We start from the raw sequence: 23,816 nt of genomic DNA on the forward strand, positions 1-23,816 counted from the left end.
TTTTCCCTTTGCTGATTTCGCTCTGTACCCCTCGGCTGTAATAAATCACAGCCAAACTAGATGCTGAGTCCTGCGAGTCCCGGTGACTCACCCCCCCCGCCCCATCCATCCCAGGGACTCTTGATACAACCGTCCTCAGCCAATTCACTTTGGCAACGGTGCTGTGCCAGGCATAGGGAGGCTACTCACTCCACTGATCCTGAAACACGAGCGCATGAGAAACCAGGGATCACATGACCTACTGTCCCATTCAGTGTTGACCAAGCACCCATCACATGCTCAGCAAGATCCTAACCTTGTGATTTCTGTCCTTGAAATCTGCAGTCAAGTGTAAGAGACAACGATGGGGAGGATGAGGGTGATGGCAGGTGGGTGGTAAGAGCTAACACTTACCTGGTGCGTGCTACATGCTGGGCACTCCCTGGGCACTTTCAGCATCAACTCCCGTAGTTCTGACAACAAGCCTGGGAGGGGGGCGCTCTTCCCTCCTCCATCCTCACAGATGAGGAAGCCGAGCACATCAAGGGGAAGTACTCCCCAGGTCACATAACTAGTTAACAGCAACACATCCTCTGGCTTCAGAATCTGAGTTCTGGACTAGCATAAACAGGCTCAATTGCATCCATGTCTTTAACAACCATAGTATTTACTACATACCACCCAGCATTAAAATGGTTTCTTTTAATAGTGTGGGGTTTTTTTTAAGATTTTATTTATTTGTCAGAGAGAGAGAGAGAGAGAGAATGAGCAGGGGGAGCGGCTGGCAGAGGGAGAAGGCTCCCTGCTGAACAGGGAGCCCGATGCGGGACTCGATCCCAGGACCCTGAGATCATGATCTGAGCTGAAGGCAGATGCTTAACCCACTCAGCCACCCAGGCATCCTGCACTAAAATTATTTGTATGCGTGTTTTCATGCCTGTGCTAGACTCTAAGCTGTGTGGCAGGCTCCTGCCCGGTGCACCCCTGGGTCTTCACCATGGTGCCACACTTCACATACGGTAAGCGCTCAGGTGCACATGGATGGCAGAGAACAATCATTCGGCGTGGGAGGCCAGCACAGCCTAGAGCAGCAATGATAGGTCTCAGGGAACACTGAGGGAGATCTCAAAGGCAAGTTCTGAAGAGTCAGAGGGGAAAACAGGCAATCCCCATGGCGGTAACAATATGAGCAAAGAGGTGGACCCAGCAATGAGCAGCGCAGGGTGAGGGCACCAAGGGAAGACTGGCTGGGGTGAGGGGTGTGTTTGGGTAAAACTGAGTGAAATCCAACGATGACAACCCTGGAGTTCCAAACTGATGGGCAGCCAGTGAGGATGAGAGTGACAGTGTTTAAAGGGCCAATTGGGTAAGACTTAGCTGGGAGCAGAAGAGATGGATAGCTTGATGGGCTGGAGCCCTGGAGCAGGGTGCGGGGGTGACAGGCTTCTGGATGCTGCGATGCCCCCCTGCTCGAGGTGTGGCCAGAGCCCGAGACCGAAGATGGGGCCAGGTCTGCTGGGAAGACACGCAGGGCCCCAGACAACGCACCCTTTCTCAGCTCACGGGGGGCCCATGACCATGGCACACGTTCCTTCCCACTCTGACTCTTTACGATTCCAATAGATTCGGGTTGGAATTAGCACGCGAGCTGTGGGTTTTAAGAACCATTTCTGAAGGGAGAATGGACGGAATCTGGTAGCTAATTCCAGCAGCAGGGGTGTCAGGGGTGTCAAAGTTGGGCGCGGGCGACCGAGCGAGGGAGTCATGGCCATACTGACAGGAGTAAGGAAGTCTGGGCAGAAAATACAGACATTCTCTATTTCACACAAAAAATATGTTTATACGAACAGTCTTAAGGGCTGTAAGAAGTGAGACTTCAAGTGACAATAAGCTACAAGAAAAAAAAAAAAGGCAGAAAAAATTTAAAAGCAAGCCCCAGAGGAAATGAATTAGTTGATAGTTGCTTTATCCACCCCATTCATCATTTAACGTTTCCAGTACGCCCAGCTTCAAAACAAACCACCCCCTATCAAAATATTGCTTACACAACTGCAGTTGGATCTGATGAATTCTCACGATTCTACCTGAGCACATTCTGTGTTTGGAACTAGACTATCAGCTACTGACCCTCGGGAAGCTAACTGCTTTTCCACATGTCCTGCCCAGCGACGCAGCCAGCTAAATCATTAGCCACGATGGCCATGGCGGTGCTTTACCCCCGGGGAGCACCGTGGGCCAGTGGGCCAGTGGGCCAGTGCCGGGGATCCCAGCGTGGCAGAGAGAGGAGTGCGGGGAGGGTGGCTCAGGCCTCCCACGCAACCTCTTTCCAGCATTCGTCATTTACCGCTCTGTGTAGAGTCTGTCTCTCCGGGGAGGGGACACAGAGCCTCGGATGTGTCTATCTGCACTGCACATTCAAGGCTGGTCTTAACTATGACAGGATTAGCGATGCTGCAAAATGGCCCCCTTCCAGTTAATTATCTTGCCTTGAACACATATACTAGGTCACTACTGGCAAAGACCAATTTCTGGTTTAATGGGGCAGAAAGAAGAGATCCAGATAGAAATGTCTATCAAACTGTCTCGATCCTGATTAAAATATTCCCCTTAGGGGAAAGCACATGCCTCTTCTGTTTACTTGAATTTGCCTTTTAAGTAGTTGGTGAACTAGGAATTTTAATGGTGGAGAGAAATTCATTTGGTGCTGTGTGTATTTCAATTCCATTTCCAGCAGGCATCAGGAAGTCTTTTCTATATTTTGTCTTTGAATACTTTATAGCCAGATCTATTTCTCTGGAAAAACACACTGCATTTGGGGTAATAAAGCTTCTGCAGATTTCATTAAATAATTGTGCCAGGTAGGGCATAGCAGGAAATATAACTGCTGCCTTCGGAATACGGACGTTTATTGTACCATCAATTCAGAGTGGTACCCAGTAGCGAGAAGCCAGACCAAAGACCAGACACCCGGCCTCCTCCTCCCTCCCTCTTCCTTTCGCTGTCTGATCGGGACAATTCACGTCACCGTCGCTGTGCCCTGGCCAAGTAAGGCCAACACCAAATCATGGTGCCAAGTGAACCCCCCCACCCCCCGAGCTCTCCTCCGAAGCCACCCTTCCGGAGCCATGTTTGCGCCCCGACCAGCCCTGCCATCGTCCACAGCCCCCGTACTCTTCTCTGCAGCTGCAATCTGACGCTGTCACCAAGCTCTTCTCCCACTCTAGAACGCGCCTTCTTGTCCCTGCCACAAAATACCTCCAGCCCTCCTTCTCGCAGGATGGCTTGCTCCCAGCTCTCACTGCTCATGTCCTTCTTCCCTGCTCCTAAGTTTCCATGACTTTTAGCCACCCTGCATCAATCTTTAATTCATGCACTTATTTTTTTTATTATGTTATGTTAGTCACCATACATTACATCATTAGTTTTTGATGCAGTGTTCCGTGATTCATTGCTTGTGCATAACACCCAGTGCTCCATGCAGAACATGCACTCTTTAATCCCCGTCACCAGGCTAACCCATCCCCCCGCCCCCTCCCCTCCAGAACCCTGTAATGCATGCACTTATATTACAAATATTTTTAGTGTTTGCTGAGTATAGTGTCCGTTAAGCACAGCTCAGTGTGTTCAGGTGCAGTTCACTGTACAAACACCGTGTTGGGTCCGTTGGACAAAACCCGATGGGACACACATTTACTCTGCAGGCTGGCTGGAGACGGAAGTGCCACTGATCATATAAAAGGCAAAGTCAAGCGGGGCAGGGGCCCAGAGAATGAGGGGCCCGCACCCCGGCTTGGAGGCGGGGAGACGGAGGGCCTGTGCGGAGAAAGGGCCTTCTGTGCTCGCCTGGGCAGCACGTGAAACAGGACGGCACAGAGCAGATGAGCGTGGCCCCTGCACAAGATGACAGGCAAAGTCATGAAGCATTCCATGTTTTGAAAAAGGAAAAAAAAAGGCCTTTTGACTTGGCTCAATGAGAAGCCGGTAGGATTTCGAAATGCAAATGGCAGATGGAAGGAGAAGGCACTTCAGGTACAGATGAAGGTGTGGGGAGGAGGGTCGGGAGCAGAGTGAAGAGGGGCTCCGAAGGCAGGAGAGCCCTGAGGAAGGGGTGAAAGAGCCCTCCTGCTGCTCCGACGGCACCTCCTCCAGGAAGGCCTCCACCCTCCTGGCTGGGGCAGTTGCCCGCACCGCGCACCAGCTGTGCCCAGACCGGGTGCAGATGCCTCTTCCTCCCTCTGGTCCGTAAGCAACATGAGGATGGGCAGGTACCCCCCTTCCCTGGCTTTAGTGGGGGTCACATCCAGGGCAGCCACACCATAACAGAGAAGTCAGGCTGTCTCTCCAACTGTGGGTTGCAGCAAACTCAGTTAAGCTGCAGAATCAGAGCGAACATGCTGATTCTGTTCTAGAGAGACCACGGGCGCCCAGAGTCACACTGGTGAACGAAGAGGTGGGGCGGGAAAGAGTCAGGAGACCACTGAGACAAGCAGGACCTCCCGTAGGCAGGGCAGTGGCTCTGGGAAGGAGGTGTGGGCGCCTCACACCTGGGGTGTTCTCTCCTCCAGAGAATGCATGCTCCGAGAGCACCTCAAGGCCCTCCCACAGCCTGGCGGCCACTCCAAAAACAACACGACATACACAGTCTGCCTGGCTGAGGACACTGCTGCTCGGCAGCTCCTGGGAGTGCTTCTACCACAGCCCCGGACACACGGCAGCGCTAGGTGACATCTCCATGGGATCGGTTTACCCGGAAAGCATCAACGATGGCCCACACTGACTCCTGCATGCTTTCAACTCTCTCCACCCTTCGGTACTGTTGACGCTCCGGACGGCCCCTCCAGCCGGGCTGCACTTGTCAAGGGGGTGTGCTGGGAGGCCAGAGGTCAACATGGCCAACGGATCAATATGGTCACTGGGTGTGCACAGGGAGAACCTGGTAGTTCTCCCTGAATTAAAGGCCAACAGGACATGAAACCCTCAGCCATGTGTCAGGACTTTGTCTTGCAAGACTCGAGGGGCACTGAAACAAAACTTTTTATAGACGCTCATTACTGTCATTACTCCTCAGGCAAGAGGCCTCCATTTTCCTTGAGAAGCATCAGTTCCTCTCCTTTCTGTACATATTCCCTGACAACTCCGACCTCCCGTCACTATCTGGGGGCCATCAGTCTGTTACTCAGAGGTCTCAGTTCTGACTTGGGTTCAGACACCCTCTGTCTGGCCATAGGTACATCTCTTAACCTCTTGCCACGGCAGATTTTAACAGGAAGGGCGAGCTGGGCTGCAGTCTGGGCCCAAAGCTGCAGCTCCAGCAAAGCCCGTCTTTATAGGACAGCCGGCCTGGGCCTCCCTGCCAGCCTACCATGTTGGCGCTGTTCTCTCCATGATGTGAGTCCGATCCCCTTAATGAGCTCCCTGCGGATGCTCTCCTGTACCCGGCCTGCTTCTGAGACAAGTTCCACTCTCTGCTGTGCATAGACTAGAGCAGAAATTTAAAACATCTTTCTTTTCTACCAAAGGGTTAGCTTAAGTGTCTTCTCCCCCCGAGACACTCTTTCTTCTTGGCAAACGTCTTATAATCTACTAGATTAGAAGCTCTCTGAGGGAAAGGCCCACATTTCAATGATAATCTATAAACCTTAAAGATCATCAAATGCTCGCTGGGAAAGCTCAGGGTATGCTTCTCATTTTCAAGGATGAAAGTTTTCTCTCCTGCTATGAGACGCTGTCAATGAACTCAAGGACACCGAGCAGCAAACTCAGGGTATTGCACTTGCCAGGCGAGGGGTGGGAGAGGAGAGGGCGGATAGCGCTTCTACTTGGTTTTGGAAATTTTAGCTTCTGTGAAAGAGAAAGGCAAACATACCTCGTGGGGATTGGAATGCTGCCATGTTTCCTTTCCCTCAATATTAAATTTCTCCCACTAATTCTACCCCTGCTCCGTATCACAAGTTGAAAACAAGCTGAAAACCTAAACCTCTGGAGGACGTGCTTAAGGCAGAAACTTATGCAATTCCCACTTGAAGTCATGCAGCTGGGTGAGCTCAGATTACTGATGACTTCTCCAGCCTCCCTCAGTTCCCAGCAGAAGCCTTTCAAAAGGTTCCTGCAGTTTTGTTCATTAGGGATGATGAATAACGTGCAGACATTTCCCCAGTGTTGGGGATCTTAGAACAGGATCGATTTAAATCTTTGGGGAGGGGGGCAAGGGAGAGGGAGAGAGAATGCCTGTGTGTGAGCAAGAGACAGAGAAGAATATGAAGAACATGATGACAGATAGGGGGAGAGAAGGTGAGAGATACAGAAATCCTAGATGTTCAAGACACAGTTGATAGAAAACAGGGCAGGAATGGTGCTTGATATGTGAACAACATACTGACTCTACAGGTCCAACGGGGTGAACGGTTTGCCCAAACTTGACAAGTTAAGCAGGTTTTGGAAATATTTAGGTGGAAGTTGCAAATGAACAGAAGTCCGTTTGGGCAAACAGGAGTGATGTTGTTAAACACAGCACCTACACTAGCCTACCCTGTAAGGTCTGACACAGATGGGTCAGGTGTGGGTAGGAGGTCTTCCTATAAACCACAGGAATAAGGAACTGATAGGAAGAGTATCAAGGGAGTAACATGCATGTACCAGTTAATGGTATTTATATACATCTGAGTCCCCCTAACAATGGCCTGCCAATGAAACATTTCTTTTTTTTTTTTTTAAGATTTTATTTATTTGACAGAGAGAGACACAGCGAGAGAGGGAACACAAGCAGGGGGAGTGGGAGAGGGAGAAGCAAGCCTCCCGCCAAGCAGGGAGCCCGACGCGGGGCTCGATCCCAGGACCCTGGGACCACGACCCGAGCCGAAGGAACTAGACCCCAATTTTGTAACTTATTTACTCTCTACAAAACTCTACACACCCAAGGTCAATGCTAATACTCTTTCATGTTAGTCCTAACTCACATCAAGTAATAATAAAAAAAAATTGTACAAACGAGCTGTTTGCAAGGACAGAAAACTGCAGCAGGTTTGTGTATTAGTCATGAGCTATGTTGTTCTGCAGAACCAATCATCTCTTAACAATTTCAGAGGCTTACAACACTGCAAGTTTATTTCTTGCTCACACTACATGCCCACTGAGGGCTGGCGGGGGGCTCTGCTCATCACTGTCACTTAGGGTGTGGGTTCGAAGATCAGATACCATCTTGACTGTTGCTGGTTGATGTGTTACAGGCCTCGAGGCTGTCTCACTAGTGATTAAATGCTCCGGACCAGAAGGGACATATCAATTCTGCTCACAGCTCATTGGCCAGAACTAGACACACGGGCCTGCCCCATCTCAAGGGAAATACTGGCAAGAGGCACCAGTGACATCCACACTCTGCTATGTGCAGCTCATCCTTTTAAAATGTCTCAAATACACATCATATGGGAAGACACTGATATGATTTCCTGGATGCCCTGTGTCCTTAGAGAAATAGCCGACGTCTCTAGACCACTTTCTATGTCAATTACAGGAGAGCAGAATGGGGCTGACCAAGTCACCTCAGCAGTGAGGGGTTTCAGGAGCCTTCCCCAGTAACAATGTAACAATAGGCAAACTTAAAGCATCGGTACCAATACCACGAGAAGCAGTGATCTGGTGAAGGGCAGGACTCTCCAGGTAGACACACGGATAGCCCCCCTGGTTCTAGCACCTACTAGCCGAGCAGCCCTGGCCAAGTGACCGGCCTTCTCTGTGCTTTATTCACCATCTGTGAAGGGGGACAGTAATAGTACCATTCCCCCCCCCCCCCGTCACCGTAAGGGTGGAATGAGGAGTAAGGTGCTAGAACAGTGCCTGGCAGTGCATGGTGAGCCCTGTTTTTTGTCAATCCTATTCTTTTTCTTATCCTCATCATCTGGACCTCCCTTCAGCCATATTTCTTTCAAACTAATTTGCTACTGCAACAAGCAAATTGCATTCCTCACAATAATCCTGTGAAGTAGGTCTAAGTATCCCCGCTTAAATCATGAGAAGACCCAAACCAACTCAGGTTTCAAATCTATCTGTCCGAGGCTGTCTTCTTTCACTGCAATGTTCTACGTGGGTTGCTCCCATATCGTGAGTGCAAGGGGGTCCACTTAATGTAAGGAAAATGACCCAGTATGTGTTATTCCTCCACTTGTGCTCAGAACTCTCCAAAGAGGGGCTCCTGGGTGGCTCAGTCGTTAAGCGTCTGCCTTTGGCTCAGGTCATGATCCTGGGGTCCTGGGATCGGGCCCCCGCATCGGACTCCCTGCTTGGCGGGAAGCCTGCTTCTCCCTCTCCCACTCCCCCTGCTTGTGTTCCCTCTCTTGCTGTGTCTCTCTCTGTCAAATAAATAAATAAAATCTTAAAAAAAAAAAAAAAAAGAACTCTCCAAAGAAGCTGTTCTGCTAATCCAACAAATAGAAGTCAACATTTTCTCCATCGGGCTATATGCTGTATGCTTGGCAGAGTTAAGACAGCAACTCTCAGCTCTCTGTATGCAGAGCGGGCCAGGCTCAAGCCTCAGATGCCGGCCAGGAACCAGGAAAGAAAGGGTGGGGATGAAAGATGGCAAAGTGGAGATCCAAACTCTGCAGCCTGCAACTCAAATATTACAGTAGTATTTTTATCCATGCCTTTAGTCTATATGTTATATACATACACAATCTATATGTTATATACATGCATGACAAGTTCGAAGATGCATTTCAGTCCTAGTCTGAAAGCTGCTACTTTTCCACCTTGACTACAGCCATATCCTTTTGCCTGAGGGCCTGATAAGGTGCCAGGAACCCACCCTGTTTGTCCCTGTCTGTACTAGACTGGGAGGGTCCCCCTGGAAGGCACAGGATGATCAAGTAGCAGGACTGGTCAATAGGTAATTAAATGCTCCAGACAGTAGGGACGCGTCAATTCTGCTCACAGCTCATTGGCCAGAACTAGACACACGGAACCAGGAAAGTCCTTTAAACAGAGGTTGGCACATTATAGGTTGTGGGCCACATTTGGCCCAATGCTTATTTTTGTAAATAAAGTGTTACTGGACCGCCCATTTGTTTATGTGTTACCTATAGCAGCTTTCACACTACGATGGCAGAGTTGAGGAGTTACATGAGAAACCATATGGCCCCCAAAGTCTAAAATAGTTACCATCTGGCCTGGTACAGAAAAAGTTTGCTGAGCCCTGGTCCCGAGTGCTGCAGTAAGGGAGGGTGCTGGGAGCAAAGGTCCCTGCCGAGCAAGAATGGGGTCGCTCTGGGGCGCCTGGGAGGGCTCAGTCGGTTAAGCGTCTGACTTGTGGTTTCAGTTCAGGTCGTGATCTCAGGATCGTGAGATCAAGCCCTGGATCAGGCTCCGCACTCAGCCGGGAATCTGCTTAAGATTCTCTCTCTCTCCCTCTCCCTCTCCCCCGGCTTGTGCTCGAACGCCCCTCTCCCAACATGGACGTGCACACGCTCTCTCCCTCTCTCTCTTAATAAATAAATAAATACATAAATAAAATCTTAAAAAAAAAAAAAAGAATGGGGTTGCCTTGATTACCACTCACGGGCAAACCCTTAGGCCCAAGGGCATAGGGCTCGCTTCACAAATATTTTCTTACGTGCCAGATACTAGGACACAACAGTGGGCAAGATAAACTCAATCTTTGTCCTTTGGGAATTTAAAATTGTGTGTAGGGATAAAGATGGGGCCTAAGGGAAAGAGGAGACACAGAAATATGTAAAAAGGCAATTACAGGCCAAATAATGGTGATATATTTACACAGCAGTGAAACAAATGAGTTGTAGCCATAAAGGTCAACATAGATGCATCTTGGGAATAATGTGGAGAGAAAAAAAGCCCACAGAAAAACACATGCCATATGAGCTGACTTACTAGAAGCCCCGAGCCATGCAAAATGAAATGCTATATTGTTTATGGATCCCAAAAGATGAGGCATTATAAAGAAAAGCAGGGTGAGGAGTAACAGCATAGCGAGGCTCATGGTTAGTGGGAGGGTGGCAGGGGGACAGGGATGGCCGCGGAGGGGCTGTATAGGGCATTTCAAAAGTCACGACCATATTCCTTTTCTAGAACTGGGTGGTGAGTACACAGAGATGCATGGTGTCAGAATCTTTTCCAGCCAACCTATATTTCATTAGCCCTTTTATGTCTGCTCGATATTTAATCGACTAAATTTTATAAGTAGAAACATGGGATGAGCGCTAGGATGAAGTAAGAAAGACCCCAGAAAGTGCTCTGGGCACACAGCGGAGGGACCACTAACTCAGATGCGAGGGCCAGGAAGAGAATCCTACAGAAAATGGCACCTGTCACTTAAGGACTGGAACAAATTTCACCCTGAGAAGAAGTCAGGCAAGAGTGTTCTAGCAAAGAAGAGCCTGTGCGAGAGCCCAGAGATGCAACAGATTGCAAAGTTTTCAAGGAACTGAAACCAGCAAGCGAAGTGCTGCGCAGGGAAAGCAGGGCTGGCGAGGGTCCCCTGGGGCCACGCTAGTAAGCCTCGTGAGCCACAGGGAAAAATGTGTGCTTTATTCCAAAAGCAACTTGAGCCTTGGAGGGATTTTGGCCAGGGAGTGTACAGACATGATCAAAGTTGTCTTTTAAAAAGATTGTTCTTGCTGTGGCAACGTCAGTTTACTCAGCTAGCCTCAAGTCCCCTCTGGTTTCTGCTAGGCTGAGAACAAGGCCAGGGACTGCATGCATGTAGCAATGATGGACACCCCTACTGCTTAAACAAGTGAACAAAACCAAGAAGGTGTCAGGCCAAAATTAGCAGGCACATCATTAATACAGCAGATGCTTATTGACTACAGACCACAATAAGCAGAAACACAGAAGTTTTGTGTAGGTCACTTTTTTGTATGTTGAAATAAACACTAGTGCAGATAAATACGAGTGCACTAGCTTACAACGGAAAAGACACTCCATGGTGTCTTTGCAAAGCCAAGCAGATGAGCCTTCTCTAAAAGGAAGAATCTCCTACCATATGTCAACTTTATATTAATAGATTGTAATCTATCGTTCTCATTTTATTTTTTTTAAGATTTTATTTCTTTATTGGAATGAGAGAGCGAGAGCACAAGCAGGGGGAGTGGCAGGCAGAGGGAGAAGCAGACTACCTGCTGAGCAAGGAGCCCCACGTGGGGCTCGATCCCAGGACCCTGGGATCACGAACTGAGCTGAAGGTAGCTGCTTAACCAACTGAGCCACCCAGACGTCCCATATCATTTTATTTTATTTTATTTTATTTTATTTTATTAAAGATTTTATTTATTTGACAGAGAGAGACACAGTGAGAGAGGGAACAAAAGCAGGGGGAGGGGGAGAGGCAGAAGCAGGCTTCCCGCCGAGCGGGGAGCCCAATGTGGGGCTCGATCCCAGGACCCTGGGATCATGACCTGAGCCAAAGGCAGATGCTTAACGACTGAGCCACCCAGGCGCCCTCATTCTTATTTTAAACAGGCATTCTATCTAAAAATGCCTAATTCTAATAAATAAATAAATATATAAAATATAAAAAATAAAAATGCTTAATTCTTTAAAAGTATAGGCAAGTGAAGACTAAAAGTGCTACAAGTACTTTTAAATCAGAGCAACAGGAAAATCAGTTAAAAACCACACTTCTCTAGTGGCAAGAACAATCATGGGTATATATGATGCTACCAAGAAAACAAAACAGAAGACCAGCCCTGTCTTCTGGTTTCGTCATCACACCGCCTAGTTCGAGCTTGGACCTTAATTATGCAATCATGACCATGTTTTGTTGCCTCCTGTTACTTCTGTTTGAAACAATGTCAACCTAATCTTTTACTTATTAATGCTGACAGTGAGTTAGGCCAGATTCCCCAAAGATCTTCTCCAAAGAATAGCGTGACTTTAAGAGTTCTCCAGACTCTATGACTGAGCAACTCTGTTTCAGAGTACGGATCTAAAAGAAGTGAAAGCAGGGCCTCCAACCCACACTCGGACAGCCATGCTCAGAACAGCAGTAGTCCAAACAGCTGAAAGGTAGTGGAGATGTCAGTGTCCGTCCCAGACAAATGGATACACAAAATGTGGTGTGCGCATACAACAGAGCATTATTCAGCCTTAACAAGGAACTTCAGACACAGGCTACAACGTGGCCAAACCATGAAGACATTGTGCCAAGCGATATAAGCCAGTCACAAAAGGACAACTGCTGGATGATTCCATGGACATGGGGAACCTAGAGGAGTCAGACTCACGGAGACAGAAAGTAGAGGGTGCTTGCCAGGGTCTAGGGGGAGTCAGTGGTTGATGGGTATAGAATATCAGTGCGAGATGAAAAAGTTGCAAGAGGGATGGTGGAGATGGTGCACAACGGGGTGAGTGACTTTTTTTTTTTTTTTTTTAAAGATTTTATTTATTTATTTGACAGAGAGAGACACAGCAAGAGAGGGAACCCAAGCAGGGGGAGAGGGAAAAGCAGGCTTCCCGCAGAGCAGGGAGCCCGATGCGGGGCTCGATCCCAGGACCCTGGGATCATGACCTGAGCCAAAGGCAGACACTTAACGCCTGAGCCACCCAGGTGCCCCGGGGTAAGTGACTTAATGTCAGTGAGTTGTGCACTTACAAATGGCTACAGTGGGAAATTTTACATTGTGTATATTTTATCACAATAAAACAAAAAGTTTCTAAACACAGATGCCTTAATTGGGCCACACAATGGCTGAGTTTATTACAGACTAGACTTGGTTCCCTTAAAAGTCTGTGGATTCCTTGGGGAAGTCCCCCAAGGTCACAGCAAGCCCTTGGCCGAGTCAGGGCATCCCCGACCACCTGGTAGCCCACGTGGTAGCCCACATGGTAGCCCACACGAGCGCCCGCTACCGGCCACTATGGAAAACTTTAAAAACCCCTGTCCTCAGGGCAAAACACGTCTCAGAGAACACTTGGTTGCCAGGACTGGGAGATGCATTAGAGGGGGGATGTTGTGAGGGCAAATATGGTCACCTAATTTTTTTCACTTCATCTTCTTTAAACAGCATCCACAGAACAATCCATTAGGCTGCCAAAATACTGTAGCAAGTGACCCCGCTCTGAGGTCAAGCAGCGTGCTGCCAAAATAAACGCATCGTGCCCCATCTGACCCGGCGAGCAAACTCCCTGTGAAACATCCGTCCCTGCAGGACACAGAGAAGAGATAGCAATACTATGTTTTTAAAAGTACCTTTCCTAGGGGCGCCTGGGTGGCTCAGTCGGTTAAATATCTGCCTTAGGCTCAGGTCGTGATCTCAGGGTCCTGGGATTGTGTCCCACGTCGGGCTCCACGCAGAGCAGGGGGTCTGCTTCTCCCTCTCCAACCCTCCCCCCCTGCTCATGCTCTCTCGCTTTCTCTCTCAAATGAATAAATAAAAAAATCTTTTAAAAAATTACCTTTCCTAGGTCTTTGATTCCTTGGCAAGATGGACTTTTAAAGGACTCAGCTCAACATTAGCTAGAAACATGACATTGGCGCCACCAAGTCTCAGCAAGCACCTTAGAGTTCAGAAAGGGACAGGAGGGGAGGGGAGAGAGGTAGGCAGGAAGGGCTGCTGGGGGGAGGTGGCCCTCGCAGTCACCGAGGGAGACATGCAGGCCTCCCAGCTGAAAAGAGAGAAGGAAAAAGAAACACCCACTTGTTCCACAGAAACCATGAACAAAGCCAACATCTATGAACTCTGAAAGTGGCCACTTGTAACTCATTTCTCCCTATTCCTCCTCCAAAAGTTGGCTTCTTTAGAAAGTTGGGGGAGGGGCTCAAAACAAAGCAGCCACGGGAGGCTCAGGGTCCTTCTGAGAGTCCTGTTCTGAGTGCCACAGAGGAGAGAGGCACCGCTGGAGACAGCCATCCCTGCGGGCTGGGGGCTCCGAGGGCCCTCGGTCCCCAGCGCTCACGCTGGACATGGTAGGAGACAGTCCCCAAGCCCAGAGCGGGCTTCGAGGGCCAGCCCTTTTGTTTCCCAGATGAAGAAAGGGTGTCGGCAGGATCCAGCAACCCCACTTCTGGGTACACGCCCAAAAGAGCTGAAAGCATTACTTGCACAGCCACGTCCACTGCAGCGTGATTCACAACAGCCAGGGGGGCGGGGGGAAGCAAGCCCAAGAGCCATCAGCAGACAAACAGGCAAACAAAATGCAGTCTGTACCTGTAAGGGAGTATTACTCAGGCGTAAAGAAGAAAGTCGGACACAGGCTACGACATGGGTGAACCTGGAGGACATCAGGCTGAGTGAAATAAGCCAGCCACGAGAGGACACACACTGGATGAGTCTACTTTTGCATGTCCCTGGCATCGTCACGTTCACAGAGATGGAGAACAGAAGGGCGGTTGCCAGGGGCTGCAGGTGTGGGGGGCAGAGGGGAACGGGGTGTTCGTGTTTGATGGGGACAGAGTTTTAGCCGGAAATGGATGGTGCTGACAGTTGCACAACAAAGTGAATGTACTTAACATAACTGAGCTCCACACTTAGACATGGTTGAGATAGTCAATTCTATATGTTTTTTTTTAACCGCAATTTAAAATTTTTTTTAAGTTTATGCAAAGAATTAGAGCGTGATCAGAGAAAGAAGCTAGTGAATTCTGAGTGGACATCAGGAAGGCCTCTCTGAGGAGGGAGGAAGGGTGGAGGGTGGAGCACTCCGGCATCTTTCATTTCTGCTGCTCCCTGACCACACCACATCTTTATCTTTTCAGGCTGTTCTCCAGCCGCCACCTCCCCCTCCAGCCTCATGCAGGTCTGAACTCAGCAGGGTGATGGAGCTAAGGCACCTTATCAGCCCTGGGTGGGAGAGAAGGCTGTCGTCCCAACTTGTGTGAAAACCTCAGAAGACACCCAGGAAAGCGAACACTGCAAGTCATGGTCAGCCGCTGGAGACCCACCACGCTGGGCAGTTGTTAGTGAAGAACTGGGTTCTGGTTTGCCCAAACCAGTTGCAAAGATTTGCCCCGCTGTTGGCCTTTTTTGCTAACTCTGCAAACTTGAGGTCATTTGTCTCCAAAAGAATACTCAGCTAGTCAAAGGGTGAGCTAATGTATGAAAGTGACCTCATAATTCTGTGTTTCAAAAACAGGCCTGAGGGGCGCCTGGGTGGCTCAGTCGTTAAGCGTCTGCCTTCGGCTCAGGTCATGATCCCGGGGTCCTGGGATCGAGCCCCGCATCGGGCTCCCTGCTCCGCGGGAAGCCTGCTTCTCCCTCTTCCACTCCCCCTGCTTGTATTCCCTCTCTCGCTGTGTCTCTCTCTGTCAAATAAATAAATAAAATCTTAAAAAAAAAAACAAAAACAAAAACAAAAACAGGCCCGGTTCGGGATGAGACGAACAGACTTCTTCTGGCCTTGGCATTCCCAGGCCAGTTGCCACCATCTATCTGTCTGTGAGCTCATTTGGAACAGCAACCAGCTGAAAGCCACAACCAGGCATAAGGGAATGGGGCTCTCTTGACAACCTCTTGGCCTAAACTAAATCTCACATCCAGTGACACTGAAGAAGAAAAGGTCTGGAAGAAAAATGCATGATTGCCTGGGAAATTTATATGTGCTCAGCCATCTCAAGTAATTGGCTTCAAATCATAGAACACACAAATCAGATTTTTAAAGATTCCCCTCCATGAGATGGAGAGAGATCTAGGCACCTCCTGTGTCCCTCTACCCGCCTCACTGCCTCTTTCCTCTGGGCCCAAAGCCTAGTCAAGTCCTCATTCAAAACCTACATGTGCAGGCCCAGAATGTCTATGTCTATTCATGTCTGCAATGACCTCAGTCTTCAGGCTCTCCATGAGGAAATGTCCTTAGAGCCCAGAGTAAACCTATTTCTCTCAGGGGGCCAGAGTGATGAGGTGTACTTCGTGCTCATCTGCAGGTTTAAATATCCGCTAAGGAATGACCTTGGCTGAGATGTATCCCCGGCAGCTACCCTGGCTCCACTTCACCATCAATCTGTGTTATATATGAAAGGCTGGATAAAAACTGGGGAGCTGGCCTGTACCCCCCCATGAGACACTTGGCATTCCCAAATCTGGTATGCATCACTGGGCCCTGAGGGAGGATATAGAATATGTGGAATTCTGCTTTCTTTATTTTCAAAACACTAGTTTCAGGTCCTACAGGCTTAAATTTTAATGCTGGCTGTGGGTCAAACCATTGGCTGGACAGAGTTCGAGCCAAGGACTCTAACACTGACGCTGGAGTCCTGCCTAAAAGCCCCACACGCCAGTATGAGTGAAGCAGAATACGTACTGTTGATATCGGTCCCAGTCTTTGAGTGAACTTGGTGAACTGCATGGATGGAATATAGAGGAACAATACCCTGACTCTTTGTAATGATGAAAAGTTTCTCACACTTACCAGAAACCCCTGATGAGATTTTTTTTCCATTTTTTAGGGATGCATCACTCATCCCTCCAAAATTCTTATTAGGTATCTACTGGGCAGGCACCGTGCGACACACAGAGGATGCAAGATCAGCTCTGTCCCCTCGCTCATAGAGCTACAATGGAGATAATGGCAATGATCCAAGGGGAAATCAACTAAAAATGGTAGGGAAAGGGAAGATGGTGACCCTATGTCATCATTCATTCTTGACCAGCCCCTAATTTTAGGCTCATTAAAACATGATTTGCACACAAATGTCCTCATCAAGTCACTGAGACTTTATTCTGACTGCTACCAGTTCCTTAATCAATAGTCATGGAACACGGTTGAGCTCATTTTAAATCCAGCCAATTCTTTTGGTGTCCTGTCCAAATCAATCTAGTTCATGAGGATGTCCTGAGAAATCTCAGCACATTATCTCTAGAATTTATAACCAGCTATATGACAACTTCAGTTGTCCTTTATCCTCACCTTTATCATGCGGGAATTGAACTAATCCAGCTTTACTATTTCACAATCATACACCTACATCTCTTCTGTACTACTGTTACATAGATTTCCATCCTGTTAATGAGTTCATTCATTCAACCAACTCATATTTAGATACCCTTTCTGTGCCAGGTACAGAGGACATAGTGGAGAAAAAGAAAGATAAGATCCTGCTTTTGTGCAGTTTACTCTAGAGTGGGTGAGTGGTATGCATGGAAATGCAAACAAACAAATATATTTTCAGGGAGTGGTAGATGTTTAAAACAAGGCAGGTGATTTTAAAGGAATTTCTGAGTGCCGAGTGGACAGGTGGTCTGAGAAAGGTTGGCAGAAGTCACATGAGCAGAATCGTAGTGACAAGACGTGGCCGGGCCCACAGAGGTCAGGGATGGAGTATTTCTGGCAGAGCGAAAGGCTCGTACAAATGACCCAGGGAACACGTGAGAGACCAGCATGTAAAGAACCAAAAGTCAGTTTGGCTGGAATACAGTGTGGAAGCAGCAGGGGTCAGACCACACAGAACCTCCTGGACCATGGTAGGAGTTTACATCGCACGATAAAAGCTGTTGGAGGGTGTAGCAAAGACCACTAGTCATCCTCGACCCCCACTCTCCCCCTCTTCTTGCAGGCAGATGTCCGTACAAAACGAGACAGCATTTCCCAGCCACGCTTGCCACTGGTGGTGGTGGGGGGGGGGGCAGGTTACAGAGCTGTGGCCAGTGGGATGTACAAAGTGGCACCTACCAGTTCTGGGAAGTGACCTTAATGGGAAGAAGTGCTCCCTCCCCTTCTTTGCCACCCCTCTGCTGGCTGGAATACAGACAGGACAGCTGGATTAGCAAACACGAAGGGTCTGGAACCCTAGTGTCAGCAGACTATCCGAGTCAGCCCTGGGCTGATCACCCTGATAGCAGAAATAAACTTCTACGTTGTTTAAATCCCCGTTGTTTTGGTTTTCAGTCTTTCACAGTGAAGCTATTGCTAACTAACACAGAATAAAGTAGGCGAGTATGAGGTCTGACTCATGTTGTACAAATATCACCCTGGTTGTAAGTGAAGGATGAGTTGTAGAGGTTCGGGCAGGAAGCAGGCAGATCGGTCAGGAAGCTCTTGTGATTATCCAGGCAAGAGATGAAAGGCTTTGCCTCAGGAGGCTGCTGTGGAGGTGGAGAGAAATCGAGGGACTCAGAATACAATCTGGAGCAAGAGCTGAGGGGACAACTTGATCACGAGCAAGGGAAGAAGAGGTGACTCGCACATCTTTGCCTGAGCCCCTACATGGAGGCGGCTCTCCTTACTGAGACTGGAGAAGACCTGGGAGCAGGGGCTTTGAGCACGTGGGAGGGTGAAGGTGCTATGCTGGCCACAATGGAATTTAAATGCCTATGGAATACCCATGAGGCAGCTGGATAAAGGCGTTTAGGACTTGGTAGGGAGGTCAAACTTGATGATATAAATCATATGGAGATGATTTAATGCCATGTTTCTAGCAGATCCACCAATATAGTAGACCACCAGCCACCTGGAGTGACTTAAATTTAATTAACTAAAATGAACAAAGATTACAGATTCAGTTCCTCAGTCCCACGGGCCACATTTCCAGCGTGACTAGTGGTTTGAGCTCTGGCCAGTGCAGAGAACACTTCCCTCATTACAGCAAGTTCTCTCAGAAAGCTCTGGTCCAAACCTCTTTAGAAATCGTTCAAGGGGCCCCTGGCTGGCTCAGTCAGTTCAGTGACTGACTCTTGGTTTCATCTCAGGTCATGATCTCAGTGTCATGAGATCAAGCCCTGCAGCGGGCTCCGTGCTTAGCTCGGAGTCTGCTTGGGAGTCTCTCTCTCCCTCCTTCTGCCCTTCCCCCTGCTCACTCTCTCTCCCTCCAAAATAAATAAATCAATCTTTAAAAAAAAGAAATGGTTTATTATGATTAATTTGCCTTGTCTCATGGGACTACGTGTGAGCGAGAATGGGACAGAAAAAAGAAGCATGCGTTTTCCCATTTGGGTTTCTTTTTTCTTTTATAATGGAGACACACAACAGCTACTACTCCTCCTTTTTTGCCCAAATGCTTCTGGTTCAGGTTTATAAACTGCTGATCATAATTGTCAATATTTGAAGAGACCCCAGGGCTGTGTAACTTTTCAGAAGGTAATAGTCCTATGGTTTTCATTTGTTCTTTCATTCCAAGTTGATCATGAACCCTTTTAAAAGGGCGGAAGGAAGCAAAGGTGATCTTGCAGGTGCTGGAGGCAGCCTCACCTGTCCCCTGGACGGCCCCCGCTCCCCGCAGATGCTGGAGCAGAGCCACGAGGGAGTGGAAAGGCCAACTGTGCAAATATTCGCTTCCACTGTCACAAGACTGAAAGGAAAAATGCCAAAAAGGAGAGCTTAGAAAAACAGCGAAAGAGCAATTATCCCCTGAAGAGAACATGAAATAAGACCCTCCAGTGACCCCACAAAGGAAATGGAAAATCAGATCCAACCAGGAACAGGTCAGAGAACACCACTGTGTTCTTGGATATGATCACAAAGGGAAAAATGGGATTTGGGCTCCGTGATAGCCTGGGACTTCAGCTTGGGCCTCACTGGGTGGTGCCTTCTGTCATTCAATTAAACCCTAAGAACAAGATTCATGTAATCCTAGAGTAACCTGATACTCCCTGACGATTCCAAACTCACGTGAAAGTTCTAACAGTAATCCTTACACGTGGCTCATAGGCTCTATGTGCGTGAGGTTCAAGAAACCACCTAGAACACGAGGAAGCTGCACGATGTCCAAAGAAGACCATTTTTTCAGTGATAAAACTTTCAAAAAGAGGAACGGTTTTGGTAAATTTCATTTATGGGTAAATTTCATTCATTCATTTCATTACAGATTTGGAAGATGAGTTCTCCATGTAACTTCGGCCAGGGATGCCGTAGACATCAAAGGGGGAAATTACTCCGTCAGCCTTGTTAGACTGCACAAACTAGTATTGCTTCCTGGCAGCCCACGGGACAAGAAAGGAAGGACCCCCAGAGTCATCTCCCCAAAACAGAGAACAAAAGGCCGGTGGTGTCTCTCCACTGCCCAAACCTCTTGTCCCCTTGGCCTGAGCTCTTCGGGAAAACCTTCCCAGCCCTTCCTCCACTGCATCTCTGCCTGGCCCCCACCGCAGGGGGGTCATATCTGGGCTGACCAGGCTCCTCAGTGAGAGGGGCTGAGGTCAGGCTTGGGGAGGTGCCTCGCCCTCAGCATGTTGGAGAGCGAGGCCAGAGAGCCAGAGCGGAAGCTGAACCACGAAAGGGACAGGGGAGCAGGGAGCAGGGAGCAGGACTTAGCCAAGCGGTCAATGCAGTGAGGAAGTGGGCATGGAGGGCAGGAGGGAAGAGGACAAGGGAGAGCAGGTCCCCCTGGTGGGGCCATGTTCTAGAACACAGACTTCTGAAGTTGGGTGGGAGGACTGTGGCCATCTGTGGATGTGTTCTTGGCAGGCTACAAGAATTTTTAAAATTTTAGTTCCAGTGTCAACGAAAATCTGAGTCTATATTGATGTAAGTGGAACCTGGCTCATGTAGATGAGTAGCCTGTAACCCAGGGTGGACCTGAGATTTCTAGGCCCACGTCTGCATCTAGAGGTACACTCACAAAGGCCAAATGTCTCCCCACCAGGTTGCATGAACGCAGGCTTCACAGTGGTCCGCATACAGTGGCAGGAGAACTGCGTGGCCACACGCATATGACAACACAGGCCCCAGGACCTCGGCCGAGCCTGGCGTTGGGCAGAGGATGTGAGTCTTGCACCTGCTGTCTCTGTAAAAGCCAGCTTCATTAGCACAAGAGTCCTGGGAAACAGGCAGACGTGAAGGTTTCTAGTCTCAATTCCAGGCATAAATGGATTAAGTATCTATTTAATTGATGTTTTAATAATGCCACAAATCTAACTGTATCTTCAAGAGAAGTAGCCAGGTTGGGGGAGCCATCAGGAGGCGCTCCATTAAAGTGAGGGACTGAGGCGTGCTCGTGAGCAGTGGTGGGATGGGCAGTTGGAACAGCCGTGCCGGGAGGCCTTAGCATTGCCAACATCATCTTAGCAAAATTACACGAAGAGGCATCATGTACGCTGGAGTTTTTCAAGTCCAAATGCCAAAATAGATTAAATACGAAATTGAATCTGAAGCTATGTCTTTCTGCTATTTAACCCAACAAGGGCAGGAGGTGATTCTGTTTCACGAGAAGACCATCGTCCATCACATTAAAGTACCGCTATTAATCTGGATTGTGCTGGCTTTCAAGTTGGATGTTGTTAATATTTTGCTCTTATAGTTATTTAGAAGTCATAAGAACGAATGCAAACTCCTATGGGATATGTTGTACACGTTACATTTTAAGACAAAGAAAAAGAGGGCTTTTCGAAACAACCCAGACACTGGAGCCACATAGACCTGGCTTCCACTCCCGGCCCCCTTGACTCTGGTGTGGGACCTTGGGCAGGTTCCCTCCCTTACGTGTCAGGTTTCCATGTGTAAAATGGGGATAGTAATGGTGCCCACACACAGAACCGTGGGGTGGATGAAATATTTAGATTGCACTCAGCACAGCATCAATGTACATTGTAAAAGTCCAGTAAGTATTAGTTCTTGCTTAGAAGCCCCACTAGTGAAGTAGATAAGGTCCAGGGACAAGCAGTCCCAGTTTCCTTATCTGTAAAATGGGACCATTAGCAGGATCTACTTTATATGGTTAGTATGAAATTTAAAATATATGTATGGAGGTGTGGGGGTGTGTATGAATGAGTAAGTTAGCACAGTACCTGAACTTAGAAAACACTCAATAAATACCTTATTTTTGTTACCAAACAATTATCATCATGACCTCTTCAGCTTCTCCTTTTTATTCCTTAACATCAAAGCACTACTCATACACCATGCTCCATACACGTTAGGCACGTGCTAGAATGCACGAAAAGGGAGGTCAGCAGGCAAGGTTCCCCTCAGCTATTCTGTCTAGCCCTTGCTCATCAGAATTGCCTATGATTCTTTCTAAAAGGAAAACAGTGAGATTATCTGCTTATCCATCCACCCATCCATCCATCTATCCACCCATCCATCCATCCACCCACCCATCCATGCGAGTGAGGGAGTGATATCTGAGATACCAGACAAAATCGTGCTTTGAGCACCGAGGCCAGCTAAACAGTGAGCAAATGACCAGGGAGGAAGGGCCAGGTGGCCTCCCAGCACCACCTCCCATATACTAAAGGAGGGCAGTCACATGCCCTCCCCAACACACACACACACACACACACACACACACGAAGAGGCCAGTAATATTTATCAACACGGCAAATCGTTTGTATCCCCACATGCAGCTCCATCTCAGGAGCCCCTTGTCGCCTCTACAATCTGAGCCCAGGGCCTTATGCATATAGACAGATAGGCCAGCTTGACAAATTGCACAGATGTCAGGGAAAAAGAGTCAGAAATTCCAAGTCACACCAGAACTAGCGAAAGCTCTCTCTTTCTCGCGTAAAAGTGTTGTGACAGAGTAGGGGTCGGGGGGGTGGGCTGGATGAGAACGAGAGGGCCCTAATTCCTCCCTCACCCCCACCCTGACAAAGGTTTGGAGAGAGTTCCGAGCCCCTTCTCAGAACTGGCACAAAGCAAAATCCAAGCCCTAATCTCTCAAAAGGCACAGGTTGGAAGGGACACAGGCACCTTCCAGCTTTCAAAGAAGAGCGGGCAGAACCAACTCTGGGTGGACACAAAGACACAAAGTTCCCTTCTCTAGGGGAATCATCAAAGGCCCCACGGAAGGAGGAAGGGACAGAAAAGAGCAGAACAACAGCCCTCAATCAGACACCCATCATTTTCCCAGCTCTGTTCCATGCAGGTGGCTCAGGGGGAACCCCACACTGGGGCTTCTGAGCTGTCGAACACGGCCGCCAGAGAGGCCCTGCGGTCTCCTTCTGGGGCATCCGGCCCAGCTGTAATGCTTCCCTGGCTCCTCAACTCCCCAAAACTGGTTTCTATCGGGGCAGAGTGCACAGCTTTAAAGATGCCTAGAGGCTCCGGGAGTCCAACTTCACAGAGAATCACCACATCCAGAGTCTCAGCAGGAGGGGAAGGGAGGGCCCACCTGCCACGGACTTTGGTGGCTTCCAGGGAGAAGAGTTGAATGGGTCCCCACAATCCAGGAGCGAGCCTAACAGGACATCCCTGCTCAGCCTCAGACACCTGGTCCCCAAAGGCCTGGCTGCTGGGCTCTGGCGTCTCATTCTGGTGGAAGGAACACTTCTCCAAAGGGGGAGGCAAAACCGACAAATAAAACAAGGTGCTGCCCACCATCCCACCCCAAATACTGGCCAGGTCTTACACATTCATGGACCAGCAACTGGAAGGTGGCAGCTGTGAGCTTTTCCTCCTGAGGAGTCATTTGGAAGGAACAACAGAATACCTGGTGCCACTTCTCAGGAAAGCTCCTCTCCATACCCTGACTCACACCTGTCCTCGGAGCATACGTTTACATACAAATCACGTCAAAAATGGGAGCGGCCATCATCCCGACGTGGAGGGGGGCAAATATACTTTCAAAAGGCACAGGTTAGAAAGGACACCAGCACCTTTCAGCTTCCAAAGACAAGGAGGACGCTCGTGCAGGGGACAGATCATTCCACCCCTGGCAGACCTCCGGGATCTCACTCGGGCCCTAAAATGTACCTGCTTGGGGGCATGGAAATGTCGTGGTAGAACAAGGCAAAAACAGGACCTCAGCAGGTCAATGGCTGCATTAAGGGACAGCAAGCAAGTTTCCTGAGCTAACATTTAAAACTACAGAGAAAATGTATATACTTTTAGGGAAGGGAAAGGGAGAGCTTTTTTTTTTTTTTTTTTTAAAGATTTTATTTATTTATTTGAGAGAGAGAGAATGAGAGAGAGCATGAGAGGGGAGAGGGTCAGAGGGAGAAGCAGACTCCCCACTGAGCGGG

The 23,816-nt window shown here is 48.7% G+C and overlaps 1 protein-coding gene and 1 non-coding gene across 6 annotated transcripts in view; one reads left to right on the forward strand and one right to left on the reverse strand.

Annotated features, from left to right (window-relative positions):
• SLC22A23 (solute carrier family 22 member 23) overlaps positions 1-23,816 on the reverse strand; it is a 178,524-nt gene that overhangs the window by 101,327 nt on the left and 53,381 nt on the right. The window contains exon 4 of one of the 5 annotated variants that reach the window (XM_035030752.1): positions 18,917-19,207. The exons of the other annotated variants lie outside the window; for them this stretch is intronic. Within the exon in view, the coding sequence (XP_034886643.1) occupies positions 19,200-19,207 (8 nt within the window). The 3' untranslated portion in view covers positions 18,917-19,199. Of the gene's footprint in view, positions 1-18,916; positions 19,208-23,816 lie in introns of those variants that run through there. 5 annotated transcript variants of the gene reach the window in all.
• On the forward strand, positions 3,808-3,914 carry LOC117997562. The gene has a single exon (XR_004675860.1). It is a non-coding gene; the product is annotated as a U6 spliceosomal RNA (small nuclear RNA).

Source organism: Mirounga leonina, unplaced genomic scaffold (genome assembly GCF_011800145.1).
Source record: "Mirounga leonina isolate KUSES-001 unplaced genomic scaffold, KU_Mleo_1.0 Mir_366, whole genome shotgun sequence".
Lineage (NCBI taxonomy): Eukaryota > Metazoa > Chordata > Mammalia > Carnivora > Phocidae > Mirounga > Mirounga leonina.